The 23962-nt window shown below is 28.0% G+C and overlaps 3 protein-coding genes and 1 long non-coding RNA gene across 7 annotated transcripts; 2 read left to right on the top strand and 2 right to left on the bottom strand.

Moving 5' to 3' along the window:
* Positions 1–24: 24 nt before the first annotated feature.
* LOC105736420 (glutamate receptor 2) lies at positions 25–7527 on the bottom strand. Of its 4 annotated transcripts, XM_086906824.1 has the most exons (9): positions 7120–7514; positions 2598–2802; positions 2300–2499; positions 1900–2226; positions 1663–1828; positions 1343–1551; positions 1055–1144; positions 772–944; positions 25–687 (listed from the first exon to the last, which is right to left on the bottom strand). In XM_086906824.1, the coding sequence occupies exons 3-9, from the start codon at positions 2495–2497 to the stop codon at positions 468–470; spliced, it is 1383 nt and encodes a 460-aa protein (XP_086762950.1). In that variant the 5' UTR covers positions 2498–2499; positions 2598–2802; positions 7120–7514; the 3' UTR covers positions 25–467. The 4 variants fall into 4 exon arrangements, with proteins under 4 accessions (XP_086762950.1, XP_012346366.3, XP_086762951.1 ...); XM_012490912.3 differs by having other exon boundaries at positions 2300–2802; positions 7120–7527; XM_086906825.1 differs by lacking the exon at positions 2598–2802 and having other exon boundaries at positions 7120–7502.
* ref(2)P (refractory to sigma P) lies at positions 4244–6567 on the top strand. The gene is made up of 4 exons (XM_003696810.4): positions 4244–4870; positions 5096–5640; positions 5787–6050; positions 6139–6567. Exons 1-4 carry the CDS (start codon positions 4702–4704, stop codon positions 6364–6366), a joined length of 1206 nt encoding a protein of 401 aa, XP_003696858.1. The 5' UTR covers positions 4244–4701; the 3' UTR covers positions 6367–6567.
* A 3312-nt stretch (positions 7528–10839) lies between the features above and the next one.
* LOC100866581 (protein lethal(2)essential for life) lies at positions 10840–21393 on the top strand. The gene is made up of 4 exons (XM_086906822.1): positions 10840–11152; positions 13794–14045; positions 19599–19820; positions 21042–21393. The coding sequence occupies exons 2-4, from the start codon at positions 13794–13796 to the stop codon at positions 21141–21143; spliced, it is 576 nt and encodes a 191-aa protein (XP_086762948.1). The 5' UTR covers positions 10840–11152; the 3' UTR covers positions 21144–21393.
* LOC105736424 (uncharacterized) lies at positions 18075–22066 on the bottom strand. The gene is made up of 3 exons (XR_001112615.3): positions 21584–22066; positions 20825–20951; positions 18075–20083 (listed from the first exon to the last, which is right to left on the bottom strand). It is a non-coding gene; the product is annotated as an uncharacterized LOC105736424 (long non-coding RNA).
* Positions 22067–23962: the final 1896 nt, after the last annotated feature.

Raw genomic sequence — 23962 nt, 5'->3', positions numbered from 1 at the left:
ATTATATATGAATTGTTACAAAGATTAACATAGATAAGAACGTTTATTAACACACGTGCACGTGTTTCTGTTAAAACATGTCGTGATTTAATGGATGTTTCTATAGATGTCATTTACAGATATCATACTTTTACATCGGTTGTGTACAACTTATATCCACACAATTTGAGAGTATGAAGAATGAACGTGACATTTCTTGATATTATTAATGTTTCATTATCGTGTCTTCAAGTTAACTATTTGTTTAGAGACGAAACAGCATTCTTCATCAATATATGATACATATATGACACATACATATATTGTGAAAAAAAATTTTTATAAAAAGTTTTTATTTTCTTTTCTTCGTATTTTCGTCATTTCTTTTCGAAAATTTTTCACTTAGAAGCATTGAGAAGCATTACCATTTTTTTCAATTATTTGTGCGCAAATTTTTAATAACTTAAAACACAAACCATTGTTTATGATCAATTCTTCGAGATATTCCTTTCGAGATATTTAGAATTAAGTTTCTTGTAATATATCTCTATGAACAATATTACAAGTGCTAATAGTGCACCGCAGCAAAAGATTATTACAATAGATGCAACACTATAAATTGCAACTGGCTCAAATTTACTTTCCTCCGCGAAAGTTTCTTCGTTCTTGAATCGATTCAATATTCCAGAGTTTAAAAGTTTCTGCAAGCTGTAAATATATTTTTTAATTATTATAATTTAGAAGAAATACGTATTTAAAGATCATCAATATATAACATCGATAAATACTAACTAATAATTTATAATTGAAGTAAATTGATTGTTTTTTGAAAGGACCAGAGACAAGCTATCTATTGGGCCGACATCGATACAATAAACTTCACATGGTATACGCCAATTCTGCGTTATTTTCTGTATTTTTTTACTGTAACCACTGTAATAACCTATCTTGGAATTGTCGCATATCTAAAAATAAAAAATTATGAATTATTAAAAAAAAATTGAATTTAAAATGTCATCGACACATAAATAAAATATAATAAACGTAAATATACGCATAAATAAAATAAACTTACGATTTGAAATCCGCTTTCTACATCGATTGGTAATTTATCTATTGGTAAGAGTTTGGACATCATATATTTGGATATAGAATCTTTCGAATACTGAAAATGATGCGTTATCATTAAAGTGTATGCATTCTATTTTGTTCGTCGTTCATTTGGGAATCTGTATTTTTTTCATTCGTTACACTACATACTTCAATCGTTCGTATTATATTGCATACATGACGTAATCATTCGACGTGCAAGTAAAAGTGAAAGCATATCGTGCCAGAATTCTCCGTTATTGGACAAACTTACAATGAACATGTCGTAATCGGCGGAACCTTTCAACATGATTAAGTTATACGAATTATCATCGATAAACTCTTCTATCGAATGAAACGGTACATTGCGAATACAAGCCGTCACAAAAGATATCATAGAGGCGGAATAAGCGGTGAATATCACTAGACCAGTCATAAGTACGGTGAAATATGCTAATTTCAACGATAAATTCCGTGGAAGTTCTGTGGAAAGTATTAACATAAGTGAATATCTCGATTTTTCTCCTCCCCTTCCCTCCCAAAAAATTTAAAATAGATTTTTAATTAAAATTAATTAATCTAATTTTCGCTCACCTCCTGAAATTCCTTGCTGACAGAAAATACCCCAAACTCGAATAAATTCATGAAATATCTCTTGAATCATATTATTCGATTCTATTCTAGATCTTATGAAGGCCAAAACAAGTAGAGAAATTATCATCGTCACGATTAAAGATATCCAGAGCATGAAATTGTAAACCTGAAAATGCATATTTTCAGAATCTATAATGCAATATGTACACATCTGTCTATGATTTCACATGTACATACCTTATAATAGGCGAACCATTTTACTGTGAACATCTCTGGTTGCTTTAAAAACAAACATCTTTTAGTTGTTATAATAGGAATCGTATAATCGACGAAATTAAGTCTAATATTGGTCATTGAAAAATCAGATAATCCAATGTCTACTTCTCCAGAAGCTACTAAGGAAAATGCTCCGCTCCAACGTTTCGTCGTCATATTATAACTTCCAAATTCACGTTTTTCGGCCACGATATTGAGAGTGAAATTAAGAACATTCTCAAGTTCAGTGATCGCTAAACTAAAATATCCTGCCATTTTATTATTTTTCATTGAGAATAGTAACGAATCCTATAAATAAAAAATAAATAATGTTATTGAATTTCACTTTAATCATTATACGTGAAATAATCTGAATTTTTACCTTAACAATGACAGCTCGCAAAACTTTTCCTTTGAGATTGTTCCTTCTCTCGTACAGACTTAAATTAGTCAACAAATCAACTGCCGCTGGAAATCCTATTTGTTGCTTCTCTGGATACCATTTGACTATGTCAAATATCTCAGTTTTGTTCTCATCAATTGAATACCACTCACGAAGAACAGGATCATCGTCACACATTACTAACATTTGAGTGTCGTATAATAAATTAAATATATTTCCTGGTGGCTCGTAACAATATTTTTTTATATCTTTCATATAAGGTATGAATATGACAAACCATGAGAATGAGGACATTTTTAAGGATTTTGAAATTTTTGAAAATTCAAATAATATATAAGATCCAGGGATAATAACAATGACCAACGATCGAAGATGATTATTTTTCAGTGTATGAATGTTTTTAAATGAAGTAGTTAGAGTTGCAATTTGTTCACGCTGGAGAACACGAGACCACAGGTATGACAAGTGTTTTATTTTGAAATCTAAACAATGTGAAAATACGCAAATATATATTTCTTCTGTTATAAATATGTGATCAAGTATATTATAAATAAATTTTAAAAAATCGTACTGTCGAAATGTTTGTCCTCTCTGAATGAAGACAAAAAAAAAATAGAGGAAGTTGAATAATAATTACGAATCCATTTTATCAAAGGAATGTATAATTCACCAGAGATATCAGCTCTAGTTAAATAAAAAGAAACGAGAAGAAAATTCAAATATAATGCAAGTTTCATTTCTTAAAATTTAAATTTAAAAAATAAAGTTTAAAATTTATTCCCTCTTTTTTTCTTTCTAGAAGAATGCTGTACGATTTACGGAATACCATGCAAAAGACTATAAGAATCATTAATAACTAAATTCTTATAAGTAGGAACAAGTACTTTTATTCAAGGCCAAACATTAAATATTCAACAAATGAAAAGTGCAATTTTTTAACATATGTCTATATTAAATGTGATACTAATCTATTAGAAAATAGATTATCAGGTCATAATACGTGACATGACATGACAAGTAGATTGCTAACAAAGGAACAGTGTTATTAGCATTTAATTATGTTAATTAAATAACTAAATATCTAATAATAATTAAATAATTAAATAATAATATTTGTACAATATTTTTAAAAGATTTAATCAATAGTATTAAAGTTTATAAAAATATTAATCAAATATTTACAGGAAAAGATAATTAATTTTTGTATATAAATTAAGTAACTCCACTTATATCATGTTTTATTATGTTTTATCTTTTATCTAAATACACAATACAACAAAATTAAAATAATATACCTACAATACACAAAATTCATTTTAAATTGTTGTTAAATAAATAATATATATCGATCCATATTCCATTAGAAAATTACTTTCTTCTTATAAATGATTATTATTAAAAACAAAACATTTATACATTTATATTGCATATTTATGTATTTACATAATAATTACAAATATAAATTTCTAAAATACATAATAACTGCTTTATATAATATTTTTCTTGACTTATAAAAACAATATAATGTAAAAATTTAAATAAGTAGAATAGTTTACAAAAATGTATAATTATGTATTTACATTTAATTTTATATAATATTATTGTATAAACATAATATTATTTGAAAAATATTTGAAATTTTATGAAAAATTATTTTTTTTAATAATATTATAAGCACAATAGTTTTACTTTACTTTTAAATAATAAAAAATAAAATTCATTTTATCACTCTTAGAATAGAATAATTTCACAATTATTTATTGTAATTGTATATCGTTATAAAATATGACACATATTATTATTATTATTATTATAAGTTTTATAAATTTTAAATAAATTAAAAATATTAAGAAATATCAAAAAATAATTATTTAGTGCAATGACGAAAGAATGATGATTTAAAATTTCACATGGTGAATCATCATTTCTACGCATGTCACATGACTGTCAAATTTCGCATTTCATTCAAAAATGGCGCCCTTCTATTTTCAACAAGAATTCATTACTAATTAGTACAAGAAGCTTAAAAAAACATAATATTACTTTTATTTAACGTTATATAATCAAAATAAAGAATAAATATAATTGTTTAATTACACCAATAAAATATAATTATAAAAACATAGATAAATTACTACGAGTTACCGGAAACGCCATTTTGTGAAATCGATCGAATTACGCAGCATAAGTTTGACAGACATATACGTGTATTATTACATATATAAGCTTCATAATAGAATCATCTAGTCATAAAACAACAGAACTTGACAAGAAACTTGTGTTTCGTGAAAAGTGATAAAAGTGGTTTTTTGTGGAATTACAATAATACTTATACTTTATTTTGTAATTATATAATTTTAAAAATATATAGATTAAATGCAATGAAAATGTTTAAAGCATATTTGCAAAATAGTGATTTTTCCATTAAAGAAATTCGAAAATTTAATTTATATCCTTCTAATCTCTCAGATAGATTTGAAGTGCTTTGTAATAAAATCAAAGAGCTGTTTCCTGAACTAAATCATAAAAATTTTACTGTTTCTTGGAAAGGTAATTGTTATTTTAAAGATAATTTTTTATTTTTCTTTAAAATTCAAAAATAAAACTATTTGATACAATTACTTTAATTTCCATACTATTTTAAATAATAATGTTGTCATTAATCTGACATAGTCGACAAATGATCCACATCAATAAATGCTAAAACAATAAACAATAAATCTAATAAATAACTTAAATTATGTATATTAAACAATAATTATGTATATATTTTAGATAATGATGGTGATCAAATTGTAATGTCATCTGAGGATGAATTAAAAATTGCTTTTAATGAAATCAGAAACAAAGAAATAGAAACAAAATATCTTGCAATATATATCAAACCTACTATCCAAAAGGAACAAAGACCAATAACGAATCCATATCAAAATGATTTAAATGAAAAAGTAATTCATTTTGGAATAACTTGTGATGGTTGTGATAATGATATAGTTGGATTTAGATACAAATGTATCCAATGTGAAGATTATGATTTATGTGCACAATGTGAAGCAGCAGGTGTACATCCACATCATTGTATGATTCGTATGCCACAACCATTAAAATGGCATCATAGTCGAAGTTTACATCACCATTTAAGAAAAATTTTCAAAAAGAATGGTGTACATTTCAATAAAAAAACTTCTTCAAATGAAAATAAAGAATCCCAAGGAATTCATTGTAATATTTATCCTTGGTTCGAAACTTATGCACCATATTTAAATAATTTTATTGATGCGTTATTAGAAGTACATAATGTTGAACCTAATTCTTCTAAGGTAATAATTATAATGAAAATAATTTCAAAAAATTAATTCAAAAATTATATCCAAATCTTATCGGATTAAAAAAATAGTTATTAATTCTGATTATATATATATTAATATATATTGATATATGTTAATATATTTTTTAAATTTATAAGGTTGAAAAAAAAGAAGAATCTAAGGATAATTCACATATGGATGATAATGATTCTAAGAAATTTCCTGGAGAAGGAAGAAAATTATTTGATGATACAAAAGATGATAAGGAATCAGTATCAGATGTTGCATCAACTACAAGTCAAGATAGCAATCCTCCAAAAGTAACAGCAGATGAATGGACTATTATAGATACAAAGGATACTACTGAAGCTAACCATATTGCATCAACTTCATCTAATGTGAATGAAATTAATGAAAAAGAGGTAAAATATTACAAAATATTTTAAATTATATAATATAATATAAAATGTGAAGAATAGTTTATAAATAATTTTTTATTATTTTTGTAAGAAATCTTCTTCAATGGCACCATCAGCTCCAAATGGAGCCTCAATTTATCCTGAATTACCAAAAGAAAAAATAATACATCATCAAAATCCAATAATTAATGAAGCTGTTGAAAATATGATAAGAATGGGATTCTCAAATCAAGGTGGATTATTAACTTATTTATTAGATGCTGAAAATGGTGATATTAACAAGGTTTTAGAAATATTGCAACCTATAAATAAACGTTAAGTTTAAAATTTAATGAAATTTTTCATTATAATTATAATAATATGTAGCTCATATATAGCTGAATTTTCTTTTTTCAAAAGGCAAAGATAGAAATATATAAACAATGTAGCATTATATTATATATATTAATGTGAAATATTTTACATTCCGTTTCATTTAATGTAATATTCGTATAAATAAAATAGCATGAAAAATTTTAAACTAGTGTTTTTATTCTATAATAATAAAAAACTCAGAATTAAAAGATATAATTAGAATAATAAGTAGAAAGTAATAAGTAATAAATAAAGAAAAACAACATGAAGTACTTATTTTCTTAAAAATTCATATTTCTTTATATATAATTATATAATTATATAAAAATTCTCTGAATTACATTATCCTAGAAAGATATTTTAAATCCAAAAATTTAATATATATATTTTTTACATTAAAAATTAAGATATTATAGATTATAGCATTCAATTGAAATTTTATATGTCGTTTGTGTTGTTATATAAAAGAAGAGAACAAATAAATAGTGGAAGAAGGATAGAGATAGAATAAAAATTAGAAAATCAATGCTATCTTTAGAACACTGTAGATGAGCAAAATTAGACAAGGAAAACAATAGAACAAAGATTAGAGAAAACTTATAAAGAATATTTATAGAAAAATGATTCAAATTCAATAGATGATTCTTAATTTTTATTCTATTATTACACAGATATTTCATCCACTTGAGAATCAAATTATAGAAAAAATTCGACATACCGATTTAGAATTTCAATACTGATTTCAGCGTTTTCTGTTCATGAATGACGGCCACATAAAGAAATAGTAAATGTCAAAAGAACTAACATAAATAATGTAGTGTTCGACAAACATTCACTATTCGATACAGAGAAATAATTTTTTATATTGATACACAAGTCGTATTGAGAATGAAATTATAATATGTTGCGAATTTGTAGATAACAAACAAATTGATTGTTGAATAGAATATGTAGTCTTTTTACACTGTAAGATTTATTTTATTTTTCCACTTAATCTCATATACGCATCTACATTAATAGCATGATACATATATTTGGAAAAATATATTAAAGAAATTATTTTTAAAATTTCTTAGCCCTATCAATTTTTATAATTAAACTGAATTTAATTCTTAAATTCACAAGCATAAATGAGATAATTGTATAGTTTCGTGTATCATAGAATAAGAATTAAGAATCAGTGTCATCTTTTGAATATCTAAAATATAATACTTTTATAAGTATTTAAAAGATGGCGCCGATAACTAATTCTTATCTTATTTCTATCTTTATTCTACTATTTATTCTCTTTATTTAATTTTACATTTTATAAACAGCATTCTAAAGATTGTGTCGATTTTCCAATTTTACTTTATTTCTATTTTTCTCTCAATATTTATTTTCTCTTGTCTATAGATTTTGCTCTGCAATCTATTGATTAGAAATTTTAACAAAATCTAATCGATTTGATTTTGATATAGTTTAAATATTATTAAATATTATTATGTATATCATATACATGTCATTTTTAGATTTATATATCTATACATCTATATATGTATTTATTTTTATATTTATGTCATATATTTCTGTTTCTATTTTATTCATTCTAGTTTATAAATAATATAATTTATATTACTATATGTTATAATGAAAATGAAGAAATGTACATATTTTATATTTTATATTTAGATCTAAATTTTCAAATTCAATTATGTAGCTAATAATAAGAATTGTTGGATATAATTGATTGTAAAATATATTAATTTATTAAAAATAATATTTTACTCTTTTCTATTTAATATTTTATTTTTTAGTTGTTGCTTATTCTGATAATAAAATACCAAAGATTGAATTTGAAAGAATTTTCTATTCTCTTATCTATTTTCATTTTTAATCTTTAATATTCAAACATAATATAAAATTTTTATCTTTATCTTTTTAACGTGAAGGATAGGATAATAAAACTCACTTGTACATTTTTTTTTTACATCGGATTTCACTTTATTGTTTCTCTCAGCCAATAAAAGGAAGTGTATGATGGGCCTAAACAGCTAGGCGATACAGAGATTGTTATACAATTTGCGGAACAAAGATTATATCGAAGTTTTTTTTGGATCAATAAGAATTTCTCGCACGAATATATATTATATCCTCTCTCTTGTATATAATACTTTTCATTTCGACACGCTTTTTGTTAGGATTATATAGAGAAAGTTATTTTAATTGTATTTTAATTGTACGATGCCTATGAGGAAAATCTAACACTCATAAATATTGTTGCCGTATAACGTCAAATATATGTATGTGTGTAGATACATCGTGTGAATTAGTATTATAATAATAATATTAATGATAATAATAGACCTAAAGTTAACAGTTTTTTCATATGCTGTAACGTAAGCAGCGGGAAAATATAAAATATAGCGCTTCCGTTGAAAGCTATATCGTGAAAGATTACATTGACAAATCGGTTACAAACTCGGTTACTAAGTCACAAAAAGTAATACAAATATATCTATACATATTACTACTTAATAATATTTATATTATTAATATAATATTATAATATTAATAAAATATTTATATTATATTATTACATTATAATATAATAATTAACATTATTAATAATAGTAATGTGTATACAGATTAGCTCCTAAAAATATTTTCTTTCTCTCTCTCTCTCTCGTTCTCTTTTTTTCGCTTTCTCTCTTTCCAACATATAAATAATCAAAGTCGTTTTATCCAGTATCAAAGAGACATGTTAATTAAATCTATTATAGTCTAGTTAAATTGGGCAAAAAAAAAGCAAAGTGCATGCGTGCGTGCACGCTTTTCTTCAGGCATAATCTCTCTGCTTGATGTGATATAACGAAGATTCTTTTTCTTTTTACAAATCAGTGATCGCCTTACAAATGTCTAACATATAATATTTCAGAAAAAACACGGAAATACGTTGAGAATTATTGAAGGTTCGAAGAGATTACATCGATTATCGTAAATATTTGGTCGATTACGCGTTACCTAATTGTTTATTAAAAATCGTTAAACTTACTATTTAATATTATCACTATAATGCCGCATAATAATAAGTTTATTTATTTATATCTCGAAATGTTTAATCAACTTAAAACAGTTATAAAATTTTAATAACATATTAAAAAAGTAATTAATAACCCTGAAATATTATAATTATAAGTCTACTTTTCTTTTTTTTTTTACTCGCTAACAAGCGCTCTCTCGCGTGCGTTTGTTTATTTTTTGCGTAAATTATTGTTTATTTATTATTTGTCTGAATTGAATAATGAGGCATTATATTAATATATTATCATGTGTCATCTTAATTAAATTATTAACTTGCAAATCAACTATCATCATCGAAATTGCGATGAGATAGTTAGACGTATAATTAAAACGTATAATTAATTACAGATTAATCAAAGGATTACGAATATATCTTAATATTACTTTGTTTGCTAAGTAAGAAGAAATTCGCCAAATAACACGTACCTTAGATAAATAACAATATACACTATCAATTATAATGAGACTATAATTCATACATAGACCGTCCTCGATATTTAAAAACACATATCCTAAATGAATCATTTTCTTCTTTTTTTTTTTTGGTGGCAAGAATCGAAGTTGAAAACTCGAATCTCACCGATTTTTTTCACTTTCATTTTTTGTTTTATTACTCCTTTGAGTAAAAAACGTTAATAACGTTAATAAAGTGCTCTTATTTAAAATCTGCACGTTAATATACATTACATTCGGCATTCTTTGGAGATTCTTTCTCGATATCGAGGGGAGGAATTACGGGGGAGTTATAAATACATTGGAAGATTATTCTTTCATCGAATTATCCAGTTCGTCTCGAACGAAAAAGCAAGCTCTAACAACGAGAAGTTCATGAGAATAATTCTCGAACGCTGCCAAAAATACATTTGAATGTTCTCCAAACATTGATATACTTTGTGTACGTGAAAAATCAAAAAGGGTAATCTCCCCCCTCCCTATGTTTAACGCACGATCGAGTGAAATTATCCTCTAATCGTCATGTACACACGTTCGTTTGTTAGAGGCATGGAACTCCTCACCAGCAGGTACGATCGGAACGAATCGCATTCCTAATGACATTTGGAGGATAAGTAGTGAACGGCGATTGCAGCAGTGATCATGACGTATAACATTGAAGGCTGACATTGAATAATTATCAGGACGTAATAACATTGTATGTGTGTATGTGTATGGTTTTTTTTTTTTTTTTTAGTAAATATATATTCTTCCCCTAAGGAAAACTCGAAATTTTAATGAAAATTTGCTTTATTAGAAGGAAAATATTTGTCTAGATAAAGAGACTTACAGCGATGCAATGTCTCCTTGAAGTTTGGAAAGCGAACAGAAAGGTTCCCTACACATGTGCAACGTGCCAAAATTATCCAAAACACTGAATCACAGCTTTGAATTACGCATTCTTAGAAAATCTTCCCCTCCTCGCATTTGAATACGTTCATCGGACGATATTTCTGGACGAGAGTAGTCAGTAAATGTGACGTGAATATTGTGGGAGTATCCGAAAATTCAGATCTCATTTCTCTTCTTTTCTCTCTCATCCGTAGGCGTTAAAGACGCATTTCGAGGGCGCGCCTATTTAAGCTTGTCGCGTTTATGCAGTTGAATCAGTCGAAATTCGTATTCCTGAACCGTGTGTACCTCCCCTCTGGTCTAATTCTTCTTTAACGAGAGGAAAAAAAAAGAAATATTTAAAGGTGTGTGTTCTTTCCTTGGCTGTTAAATTCTTCACGTTCCCAAAAAACAAGTCACAATAGTACTTGAGTTTAAAAAGCTTGTGCTGCATGTAATTATTCTATACATCTTTCTTCTTTTCTTTTTATTTATTTTTTTTATTTTTTTATATTACTATTATCAGTGAATCGGTCGATGTTCTTACTTTTGTCGGACAAAAAAGAAAGAAATGCGCGAAAACGCTTTATATAAAGTAAATCGGTAAGAATCCTAAGCTGCACTTAAGGACTAATACCTACACGTTCTCTTAATCGTTCAAAAATGTCGGGTATCACCTTAATCCGATTAACGTTGAAAACTCTTAGCTCTAGAAACGGTATTATGTCATTTTATGATTTTTACTCCTTTACTCCATTTTCACTACATTTTGTAATTCGGTTATATGATAACCGATCATTGTCAACAATATTATTCGTTTGAACGCGTATAGGATGGTTATCAACGCGCAACGTAATCATGAAAAAGACTAACACGTTTTTTTAATTAATAGTCACCTTCTATTACACGCGAGTTTTATACGATATACACTTTCATACTTCCTCACTTACTAAATGCTAAAGAAGTTTCGCGCATGAATATATCGAGGATAATAGTTTCATTTTTCTCATAACGTCGAAATGTTTAATAGTAGTAGTAATAGTAGTAGTAGTAGTAATAGTAGTAGTAGTAGTAGTAGTAGTAATAATAATAATAATAGTAGTAATAGTAGTAGTATTTGGAGACTTAACTGACTAACTTATACTTTAAAGTACGATCGAAAAACATGATTTAACAGTTATGTTGTATTCGTCATCATCGCAGGATTACGTCATACGACACGCGTTTTAATGGAAACAGTAATTTTCCTTTCCGTTTCTCTCTTCTATTACTCGTCTTAAATCATTCCTTAACAGGATAAATACTTTTTACGTTCTTTCATAGGATGTTATTATCTTCTTTTGCATGTTTGAATTTAATATTTTGATGGTAGAAATTAGTAAAAATTCTTAATGTCAGACGACCGAGGAACGGTAATTATTCGACCTGATATTCGAATCAAAGTTCTTTGATGTTCATGTATTTCTGGTATATATCTATAGCCGAGATTTTAAACCTGCGTATACGTAGCTCAGAATATTTATACAATTTCTGCCCCTTCTTTCACATACGCTTCGCCTATACTTCTAAAAACGATCTTTATCTGTATCGTTTTCTTCTTCTTCCACTCCCTAAATATCTAGACTTTTACTTATGCTAAAGCGTATTACATTATGCGTATAATTAATTACATTTCGTATTATATTATACGTATAATTCGATGGAAATGCAATAGTGTGTGTTCTTATTTCTTTTTCCGTTTTCTCTCTAAAATGGCTTAAAACGATGCGCGATTCTTAACAAACGCGCACCCATTTCTCCCTGTAGTAATATATCAATGTCTTTTTCCTTTCATAAGGAAAAAAAAAAAAATTCGTTACTGATCATTTTTTTAAATTCTAAACAAAAAATCTTATTCACGGAAATGGTATTCACATAAAATCTACTATTCGAGTCCTAACCGAGAAAAATTCGTCATTTTCGATGTCACGAATATATATTTTTTCGTTTGAGAATGATTTTTGAAATGCGCGATGTATGAACTTCCCGCTCGACCTCTTATTGAAAAATTTCGAATTATCTTGAATTGTTACTTTGATTGTTAACAAGATGTGTCTTAATCTCGTGATTTATTGTATCGTGCTCGAATATGTTAAGTGTATGTTAATGTTAAACGTGAATAATGAATTGTAACGCGTGCACGTTTTCCAAGCACGACGAGAAATAATTGTGTCCGGTTTGTCCCCTATCCCTTTTCGGTGTTAAAGTACGAATTATCGATTATCGCGTGCGAAGAAAATTCGGATCAAATCGCTACGAATCTATACTTATATACTCACTTGCTGTGCGTTCGAGTAAGACCTAATTATATAATAATATATTCGTGGCGAAGATGGTCTCGAGGAAACGCGTAAACAATCGAACAACAATGTTGTTATTTGTTGTATTCAAATCGAGATAACTAATCCGCGATTACAGCAACAATTTTCATGATATCTTCGAGATCATTTTTTTCATATTATCGCGGAATCTCTTTCGCTTTATCCTCGCATTGTTATGTTAAAAGACTCGCGTTAAAAGTGAAGTTCCTAATTTTCGAATTACGTCATGTGTATACATATGTGTTTTGCGTTTCATTATCAAGATTATTACTAATTGCAACCGTTGTCCAAGGTAAAATCTAGATCGTGTTCCTTATAGCTGTAACGACAGGCGTGTGAGTTGTGATTTGTAGATTAATTTGTAGATTAGTTTGCAGATTTTTAAGCTCAAAAGAATCCCCTTAGCACGTTCTTAAGTAAAAATTGCTTACAGCTTAACTTTTAATTTGTCAAACTTCCATTCGCGTGTTATAAGTCGTGGTGAGTACACGTTTAACTAGGTAATACCTAACATAACGTCTCCATCTTTCTTTCCCTTATTGTTTTCCGTAATTTTTATCGATCTATAATACTACCGTCTTAGAATCGAAAAGTAAGAACTGACCGATATTCACCGATTTTTTTTTTTATACTTAAACCGTTTTAGATGTCAGTCGTGCCTCTGATATTTCGCGATTGGTGGGACGATTTCGAACGACCGATGTCTCGATTGATGGACCAACACTTCGGCAGAGGACTGAATCGAGACGACTTGTTATCACGGTTTTCCGATATCAGCTTCGATAGACCTCTACGCTCGATATTTCGCGACAGGTACTACCGTCCGTGGAGAAACGTGGCATGTCAACCATCGAGCGGAGCCAGCACGATTCAACTCGACAATAAAGACAACTTCCAGGTTGGTAAAAGACGTTAAAATATTATCCCGGCAATCTTCTCGAATGTTTCAATAAACATGCGAAAACAAAATCGTGCGACTTGATCGCTACCCTTCGTAATCACAAATCGAACTCGGAGACTTGCAAAGCCCTAAGGGATGATGATGCATGATTGTATCGAATGAGTTGCAAGATTCTTATTTGATTTTATTGGATTCGTCGTGTAATCGATTTCTTCGTGCAATGATTAGAAAAGAGCGATCCAATGATGAAAGTGGATATGATAGATTCGGTTCTGTTTCTTAAATTTTCGCTATTAATTCGCGAATTAGGAGTGGAGACATATTGCTGTTTCTAGTATTGTCGTTTCTTCATCTTTCAAGAGTCAATTAATTCGCTGTAGTATTGACATACTATTGCTTATAGAGAATCGCGAACTATATCCATAGTTATCACTCGATGGTATCGAACCACACCAATTGTCGATGGACAATAGGTATGATTACGACTACCCTTTGGTTCGAGTGATAACTATGGATACGGGCCAAATATGATCTCCTGGAAGACTACGGTTGATTAAATGTTATTATGTATTGTCGAATCGAAAAATACTAATAATCGATATTATATCTTAATAATTTATTATGTCACCACCAAAAAAAACTGATAATTACGGGAATCGTTTCGTAATTTATTTTAAATTTTAATATTTTATATTTTCGAAGAATTTAGAACAATTTAATTGGCACGCTTTCTCAGATAATCTGATGCAACATATTATACTATTACTATTTTTATATAATTTTGCTTGCAACAAATGAACTTGTGCGTTAGTGTTAATTTCCTTCCATTGACGAAAACGTCAATCTTAGGGCTAAGCAAGTAATCTATATGTATCGAATACGTACGATACCTTTCATCATTATTGAATTTTTATTTTTCATTCTAATTCATTCGAGACTTGTTTGATGATCTCTGAAAATTGTCAATCATAGATATACGTTGTTATACACAAAATCGTTGTTCGAGGCGCATAGCATGCGCAATTTTCAGTTTTACATTTTACTCGTACGATTTCATTCTACGCAACTTTAGGGAACCTTTATAGTTGAATGCGATGTACAAAATATGATCTCAAACTGTACTTTGTATTACAATAGGGAACCTTTCGATCATGATCACGACTTCTCGACATCGATTAGGGTCTTTTTTCACTTCAAAAATTTCATATTGGAAAATATATACTTTTACATCATAGGCTGAAAAGCGTATGTTGCAAGAAGATAGATATCTCGTCTTCTATAGAATTCCACTCACGCGTGGAATCCTACGGAAGAGGAGAGTTTAAAAAAAATTAAGAATTGATGTGGTGTTAATCGAAACGAGACCAAAAAAAATAATACAACAGAAACAAATAAAAAAAAAAAAAAAGAGAGAAAGAATATGAAGTGTTTTGTTCAAATGATTTACAAAATAGCTGAAACTTTGATCGTTATTCCTCGATTTCGCTTATTATCGTCAAAGGAAGATACTTAATATTATATAAGTTGCCTAAAAGACAATTTTGGTTCCTTAAACCTGGATGAAGCTTCTTGTAAGATTTCGAAGAACAGGGGCGCGCTTTTCGAAGCTTGATATATGCGAATGTACGACACGACTTGGAGCAACTTTGCTGTAACACCCAATAGATGTGCTTGAAATTCGTTGGAATTTAACGCTCTATTATAATTTTTATTGCTATTATTTGATTGGATTTTTGAAATTCACCGAGCCTTAATATTCTTGTACCGTTTATAGCACCACAAATATATTCACAACGACTATCCCATGACTTTCGAGCAGAGCAAGAAAGTGATGGGATAGCCGTTGTTGGTCTTAAACTGTAAAAGTTAACTGTTAATTATAACGAGATTGGTTTTTGGGATCGTCGAGTGAAAACGAATTATTGCTAATACTGTCGAGCGTTAAATTAAACTTAGGAAGTTGCTACGAGTTGGGGAAAAAAAAAGAACTCGAGAAAAGAAAGATATACGGAAAAATTCGATCAAGAACAGTCTCAAGGAAAAACTACCTTCAATATAGAGAATCGAGAAAATAATTAGTAAAAAAAAAAAAAAAAAAAAAAAAAGCAAACTTCTAGAAATTAATTTTAAAAAAGTCACTATATATAATATATACACACACTTTTATTACAAAGCTTATTCGAAGATCAAGAAAAGTTATCTTTTTTTTTTGTTACTACGTATCGCTATTTATGACAATTCGAACTGGATAAAACGTCTAAACCTTTAAATTACATCGCATACACTCGATATCTTTTTTTTCTAATATTTTTCTATTCTTTCTTTTTTCTTTCTTCCTCCAATTACCTTCTTCTACGGCAAGTTATTTTATTCGTTTGCACTTTGTAAGTAACCGTTGTAACTTAGTAACTCTCACTTCAAGGAATTATTCAGAAGCTTTTTAAGTAACAATATATTATTTTTTTTTTTTATATCGCCACAAGCTAAATATGTTCGATAATTTTAATACATTCGAATAGAGCAGGCTAAACATTTACTGGCCCATTTTTTCTATTTTTCGTAATATCGTGCAATTGGAGTTTTTTTAATACAGTGAGCGAAATATTTGTTCCACTATTTCGCGGATTAATGGTCGATTAACTTAGGCTGAGACAATCTAAAGTGATAACCTTTTTTTTTTTTTTTTTTATATTGTTGTTGTTTATAGATTTTTATCATAGGTGTCGTCCAGTAAGTACGGAACGTGTTAGATATATGTATATGATATATATATATGATATATGATATATATATATATATATATATAACGCGTGTCTAGGAGGATAAGAAACCGAATGGAAAAAAAAAAAGAAAAAAAAAAACTAAATCTCGTATTTCGAAATTTCAATTTGTATTAATATTATTTTCAAGACCTAGAAATTTAGTTAGAAATATAAGGAGAGGATGTAAGGAAGTTAGAAAGAAAAAAGCGCATTCGTAAAAAGAATATAAAGAGAAACGAATAAGGAGGGTGTGTATTAAATGCTTATCAAGGAAAGGAAAATTAAGTAACTAGAACCAAATGAAAAAAAAAAATTAACTAAAAAATATGATAATAGAAAATATCTTAAAATATTTTATGATAGAAAAGTATTAATTTTAATGCAACGTTTTAACGCAAGATTATTATAACGAAGCGATTTAATCATTGAATTAAAAGCAATTATTAGTAAATAAATGAAATAATAATAATAATAATAATAAAAAACTACAATTTTCAGAAATTAATGAAATATGCAATTAACGAAATGAATGAAAGAACTGGAACACCAGAAGGCCCGAAAACCGATTTCTGTTTCTGCCATTACTACTACTACTATTACTACTACTGCTGCTGCTGCTTTTCCTTAGTATGTTCTTTGCCGGCTGCATAATTAATTTTCTATCTTGTTTGTGACACAAGAATTTTAAAGAATTTTAAAAATTGATCTCTCTTCACCGTAAATCCCTCTTCTTTTCAAATGGTTCACAGCTTTGCGTAGTGGTGTAAAGATTCAGAACGTTTTTCGGGATTATTATAATGTTAGTTATTGGTTCTTTGTTTTGTAAATGAGAATCCCCCTCCCTCAAAGAAGAGGGGGCTTTAAAGGATATTTTGGTAGAATGCAGTCAGGTCTCGAAAATTACTTTTCTTCAAAATGACTCGAGTAGCGAAAAATTGTTAAAATTTTGTAACAAAAAAAAAAAAAAATGTTTTACACACACCGAACGTACATGCGATTATTTTCTGATAGACACACGCTTTTTTTACCGGAAATTCCTTCCTAAAAATCACAGTTTAACAGGCTTTCGCCATTTTCTTTTTTTCTTTTTTTTCTCTCTTTTCTTTTTTTTTTTTTTTTTTTTTTACTTTTTTTCTTTTTAATTCACGAAAGGATTTCTGTTCCGTTTAACAAACGATGCCAAATATCTTGTAATATTCAAAGGACGACTTTTCTTCTCATTTAAATCCGAAAAATGGATCGTGTCACATAAGTATCATCAGTCTTCTTTTTTGTTTTTTTTTTTTTTTTTTTTTTCTCTTTGTTTACAGAAAGAACCGAGAAAGTGTGAGGTGTGTGTCAGAGCACCCCCCTTAAATGGGGGCGCCGCTCTCGGACTAAAAAATTCGGCTTTTCCTTAAAACTTTCGGATCTCTCTTTTCATTATATATAATAATCTCTATATAAAAATAAATGCTTCTCGAATCATCAACGATAGAAAACGATTCAATACGAAATATTCTATATGTACAAAAATGCAATTGCGCAATCTCTCTCTCTCTCTCTTTCTCTCCCTCTCTCCCTCTCTGTAAACAATATGCAGCAGCACTGGAGATTTAAAATTTGTTTGTTGGTCTTTTGCTACTTTGCTCAAAAGAAAGAAAGCGAAGGTTTTGTATATCAGATCTTTTTCTATTTTTAACTTTCAAAGCTCACCGGGTTTCGGGATCATATGGGAATCACCCGAAGAAACACGGTTAACTTTTTCTTTATTTATATCTCCCTTCTTTTTCTCTCCTTTTCACAACCTTCTTTAAATTGAAACTGCTAATCACAAGATAATTTGTTTTTAAAATAAAAAAAAATGTCTCAATACGGCAATTCTGTTTGTTTTTGCTCAATAGTAAAAAATCATTCCGCCTACTTGCATGCTTTACTTGTCTTTTCTGCGAATAGAAAAAAAAAAGAGAAACGACGTTACAATAGGCTTGATTTGTCAACTACATCTTTCCGGTTTGCTCGTCACAACGGTTACTTCCATATAAAATCAACATAAGAAAATGCAGGTGTCACATGGAAAGATATGAGGAAGAAAAAAAAAAAAAAAAAAAAAGGAAATAAGCGAAACTTTGCAACCGGTAGAAAGTAGAAAAACAGACTACTTTTCTACATTTTTTTCTAATATATATTCATTTTTTAAATGCCAACGAGCCTCGTGGCTCGTCTATTTTGCATGGATAACTCGGATTTACCGGAAGAACGGATTTTTATATTTTTCAGTGTTTTACTTCTTTCTGTCAAATATTTATTAAAGTGATTATATAGAAGATTTTAGAAACGGTTGTGCGTATTGTAGCTAATAGCTGACTGCAAATTTATATCCAATAACTGGACATTTAGGGATCTTTCAGAGAAGGAAATCTGTTACTTCGAAATACAGATACAGACTGCCTAACGTGTTAATTCTAAACGTAGGTTTTCAATACCAGGCGAAGACGAACTTCGTTTGCTTAAAGCGGCGTTAATTCAAAAGAATTAGCCTTTTCCTGAATCGGTGTGAAAAAGCTTGATATTTGAAATTTTCGCAATAAATGATGATTTAATAGAATATCAATGATATATAAGATGCGAGAGGCCAGAACCGGATGTGGAATGGATGTTTTCTCAACGGTCGTTCAGATCTCTCTTATTGCCTCTTTGAAATATCATATTCATTACACGTAACATCGTGCTCCAATAAAAGATATATCCCTTTGCTCGACTTTTAAACTTCGGGCCTGTCTCAATTGTTCTGCTCTGATCTCCGCAGGTAATACTGGACGTTCAACAATTCTCACCGGAAGAGATTACGGTGAAGACGGTTGGTAATAATGTTATTGTCGAAGCAAAACACGAGGAGAGACAAGACGAGCATGGATTTGTCAGCCGACAATTCATACGGAGATACGTCTTGCCTCCATCTCACGACGTGATCAACATTACCTCGAGTCTATCTTCGGATGGTGTTTTAACTATTACGGCACCCAAAAAGGTAAAAAGATGGAGAGAAGAGCTCGGTGGTGAGTCCCGAGCAAAGGACTCACCCGATGCTGCTCGATAAATGCTAGGAAAGTGATCCGTTTTCTTTCGAGCCTTTTTATGTTCCTTTTTTCTTTTATTTCCTGTTCTGTATTGATTCTGTTTATTTTTCGTTCTCAATTCCGAAGTTCCATATGTTCTTGTGGTAGAGTATATTCATTTTGATAAGATGGAGCCGACGATTCATTCGACTTCAAACTACGAGTCTGCTCTAAACTATAAAAAAAAAAAAACATATTGAATTAAACATTTTCTTATTAGATGAGGTACATTCGTGAATGTATCAAAGTATTTATCGACTTTAATTCTTAAAAAAGCAACTCTTAATAAACTTGTTAAGAGATAAATATAATATATATAATCCATAAAAAAAAAAAAATATTAGTTAACAAAAGCTAAACTAAAGCTAGTTAAAATCGATAAAGTTTGAAAAATCGAGTGCTCCTCATCGAAATATTTTAAAAAATCGGTATTTTACGATTCAATATTCAATATTGAACAGACATTTATAAAAATACATTTAACACAAACATTATAAAGAACATTTATTTAATTTGTGTGTATTGTTGATAAAATCGATTAATATATTTTATAAAAATATTTTGAATTTTATATATTTTAAAATGCAATTTTAAAAATATTGTATTTATTCTTTCCGATTGATATTTTGATTAGTTTCATAACTTCACTATATCTCTTTCATTAATAATAACAAATTGACTGAAGTGACGTTATATAAGTATCAATCATAATTTTTAAAAAGAATTTTAAATTTCACCAATCAAATGTTTTAAATTTTTTTTTTATTACATATTCACAATGTTTTAAACATAATAATGATATTTCAAATTTAATAATTAAGTAACAACACTGAAAACTCTAAAATTAATTTCTTAATTTTATATCAATATTAATATTCTAGAATATTAAAAATATTTTAATTTAACGACTACTTACCTACTGCATATAACTCGAAGTGCTTTTCTTAAATACTTCAAATGTGTGAAGAAATTTCGAACTCTCTAATCAGATCAGATATTATGGTTGCGTACGGATTGTTCAAGCACCGACCCCGCAGGGTGCACTATAGAAAATAAATATAAAAAATCTCGATCAATTTTATAACTTGAATTATAATTTAAGAATTTAATTTATTATATCGTTTTATTTTTAGGGAGAAACACCTAGTGGAGACGAACGAATCATTGAAATCGTGAAAACCGGAGAACCAGCGGGTAAATCGATCAAAATAGAAACGACTACGGAAGAAAAATAATATGTATTATCTGAAATTTATTAATTGAATCCTTATTTAATTTAAATATCATGTTTATTATAAATTTATGTTAATATCATATTTTCGTAAAATAATTTAAAATAATATTTTATATAATATTAAAAATGATAAAAGGTTTAAACGTTATTATTATAAAATTTGATTAAATTATTCCAAAATAATGTAAAAAATTTTGTAATTCAAAAAAATTTTTTTTAATTACATAAATATCATTCAATTTTCAACATTATCACTTTTATTCTTATATATTTATTCTTATATATTTACAATCCATTAAATTCAATGATAATTAAAATTAGCATAAGTGTCACATTAATTTATTTTTACTAATCTAAAACATAAGTAAGAATGCAGAAACGAAAATTAAAAAAAAAAAAATCATAAAAAATTCAAATTATTTAAAAATTAGGAATACTCACGGTAAACTGTCGCGCTCCGCACCGAATCCGTCTCGTCTACATTTTCACGTCGTATTGTCAGCAGCCTCGTGGACCACGTAAAAGAAGTAGAGGTATGTTCACTGGTTGGTGGGTCTTCGGGTGTTCACTGCGTCCGAACTGAACGAAAGTTTGTTTACGAATGCGTCGAGCCAAGCCGGCCGGCTCTCTTATATAGGCATGCAGCGTCGCAGTGCTGAAAGTTCGAGAACTTGCACCGGCACCCGGCATCTAATGCGCATTATCTTTCAACTTGTAATTTCGATACTTTTTTCATTGTATATATGATAATCATTAATATTATTGTGTTCCTTGTGTCATGAATTATTGTTCAATAACACGATCATTATGATTTACTATTTTTTTTCGAAAATAATAAGCAAAAACCAAGTATTGATCGGCAAAGCAACGAGATTTCTGGCACATTCTCCTACCTAGCCCCGCTATAACCTAACTCACACAATCATATGCTTTCTCTTATGATATATATAGTATAGTTGTGATGGTTGAACTATGTTTACGAAAACAAGGAACGACTAACCTCGTGTTATTTGACTGTTTGTTTTCATCGTTACGTCAGGAGAAAAGACTATATTTTGAAAAACGTAATTCTCAAAATCAAGGAATATCTTTATTAATAATACAAATTTTTATGTTATTTCTAGAATATACTAGTTTATACTATATTTTCGTTAATTATTATTTTGATAGTACAAACATGAAATTTTAAGGAATATTTTCTGACTTCTTTTGTATTTATCTGATCTTTGAATAAAGATATTTATATTTTTAGTAAATTTAATAGATTTAATAATTAGATTTATATTTTCACAGATATGAGATAAAATGCAATTATTAATATATTAAGAAACAAAAATATGTTTTTTTTAAGTTATTAATCAAAATTAATTAAATATTAAATTGCGACGCAATTTCATAAAAAAATATTTCATTATATATATGTTTTTGAAACTGCGCAGTTATTCTGAACATATGTTTGTTAGAAACGAATTCTGTCGATACTAAAACAAAGCATAAAGATAAAATAAAAAACTTTTTTGTTTTAAAATAATAATTTGAAGAAATGATTATAAAAATTAATGCATAAACATAATACAATAAATAACATCGAGTTTGTAAACATGTATGAATAACATATTATAGATAAACATTTCGAATTATTACAATTGATGACGATAAAAAAAGTAATATAATTATAGGCGAATCATATAATAATTTTATCGTATTTATTTAATTATATATTAACAATCTTCCAAATTCGATGTTTCTCGTCCTTATGCAAAGAACACGTATTATTGCGCAATACAGGTTTTGCGCGACAGCTGTAGCTCTATCGATTTTCCAAGCGTGTCTTCCTACCTAGATGCATTATATCTCGTATAAAAGACGCGTAATTGATACAAGTTTATTCATGAAAATAAGAATTGCGACTAAGAATTCCGTTCTTTATGGTAAAAAATCTTTAAATGTTTTTCAAAATATATAATACATATGTAATATGATGAATTTATTAATCTTACTTTATATCTATAAGAATAGAGAGAGAAACTACTGATCAGTTTCGATATAAAAATGAGAGTACACATACAAATATAACGATAAATAGATAGATTCGCAATAGATTCTACAATTCAAAAGTGATGAAAATAAAAATGGAATATGTCAATTGATGCATTCAGCTGGATACAAATTATGTATCTATTAATGTTTTATAATTAAACTAATGTTTAATATAATTAAATTAGATTCACTAGTGTGTAACATTTTGAAATGATATATTTTCATGACAACATAACATATATCAAATGGTGCTTACTGCGTATTCTAACTTAGTGATGTCATTTATGCAATAGGTTATAACTATATTTAGAAATTAACGATATATATCTTTATATATATCAATGCATTATGATGTTTATAGCGTTTTTATCTTATGAATCAAAGTTAAGTTTCTAAATTATTACCTATTAATAAAGTATAACATAAAAATTTTACATTCTTTTTTACATTCTAACTCTACAGAACAATTTGATGAAATTCATTCAATCATATTTTTTAAAAAAATCAACAACTAAAACTCTTATATAAAATATTTCAAACTTTGAACTTCGAAGTAAGTATTAATAATAACAGATTTAATATATATATTTATATAAACTTTATTTTCAAATTCAAACTTTTTTTTCATTTTTTAAATTAATTATATGATTATTTTTTTTAAAAATTCAATTAATTTAAATAAAAAATCGAAAGCAAATATAGAAAACAATTTTTCTTGATAAAATCATTACAATAATAAAACATATGAAAAGAAAAAAAATGAAAAAAAAGAGAATGATG

This window comes from Apis florea, unplaced genomic scaffold (assembly GCF_048593485.1).
Source record: "Apis florea isolate Af1SG1 unplaced genomic scaffold, ASM4859348v1 contig_2495_pilon, whole genome shotgun sequence".
Taxonomy (NCBI): Eukaryota; Metazoa; Arthropoda; class Insecta; order Hymenoptera; family Apidae; genus Apis; species Apis florea.
The sequence above is the reverse complement of the archived record's forward strand: the minus strand, read 5'-3'. Positions and strand labels throughout refer to the sequence as shown.

What these genes read in the sequence shown, in the direction of transcription:
- LOC100866581 (XM_086906822.1), top strand. Translation starts at nt 13,794, where the DNA reads ATGTCAGTCGTGCCTCTGATATTTCGCGATTGGTGGGACGATTTCGAA. An exon ending in ACAATAAAGACAACTTCCAG is followed by an intron (nt 14,046 to 19,598) that starts GTTGGTAAAAGA and finishes TGATCTCCGCAG; the next exon opens with GTAATACTGGACGTTCAACA. An exon ending in CTATTACGGCACCCAAAAAG is followed by an intron (nt 19,821 to 21,041) that starts GTAAAAAGATGG and finishes TTTTATTTTTAG; the next exon opens with GGAGAAACACCTAGTGGAGA.
- LOC105736420 (XM_086906823.1), bottom strand. Translation starts at nt 3,057, where the DNA reads ATGAAACTTGCATTATATTTGAATTTTCTTCTCGTTTCTTTTTATTTA. An exon ending in TGCGAGCTGTCATTGTTAAG is followed by an intron (nt 2,227 to 2,299) that starts GTAAAAATTCAG and finishes TTTTATTTATAG; the next exon opens with GATTCGTTACTATTCTCAAT. An exon ending in TAGAAAGCGGATTTCAAATC is followed by an intron (nt 945 to 1,054) that starts GTAAGTTTATTT and finishes TTTTATTTTTAG; the next exon opens with ATATGCGACAATTCCAAGAT.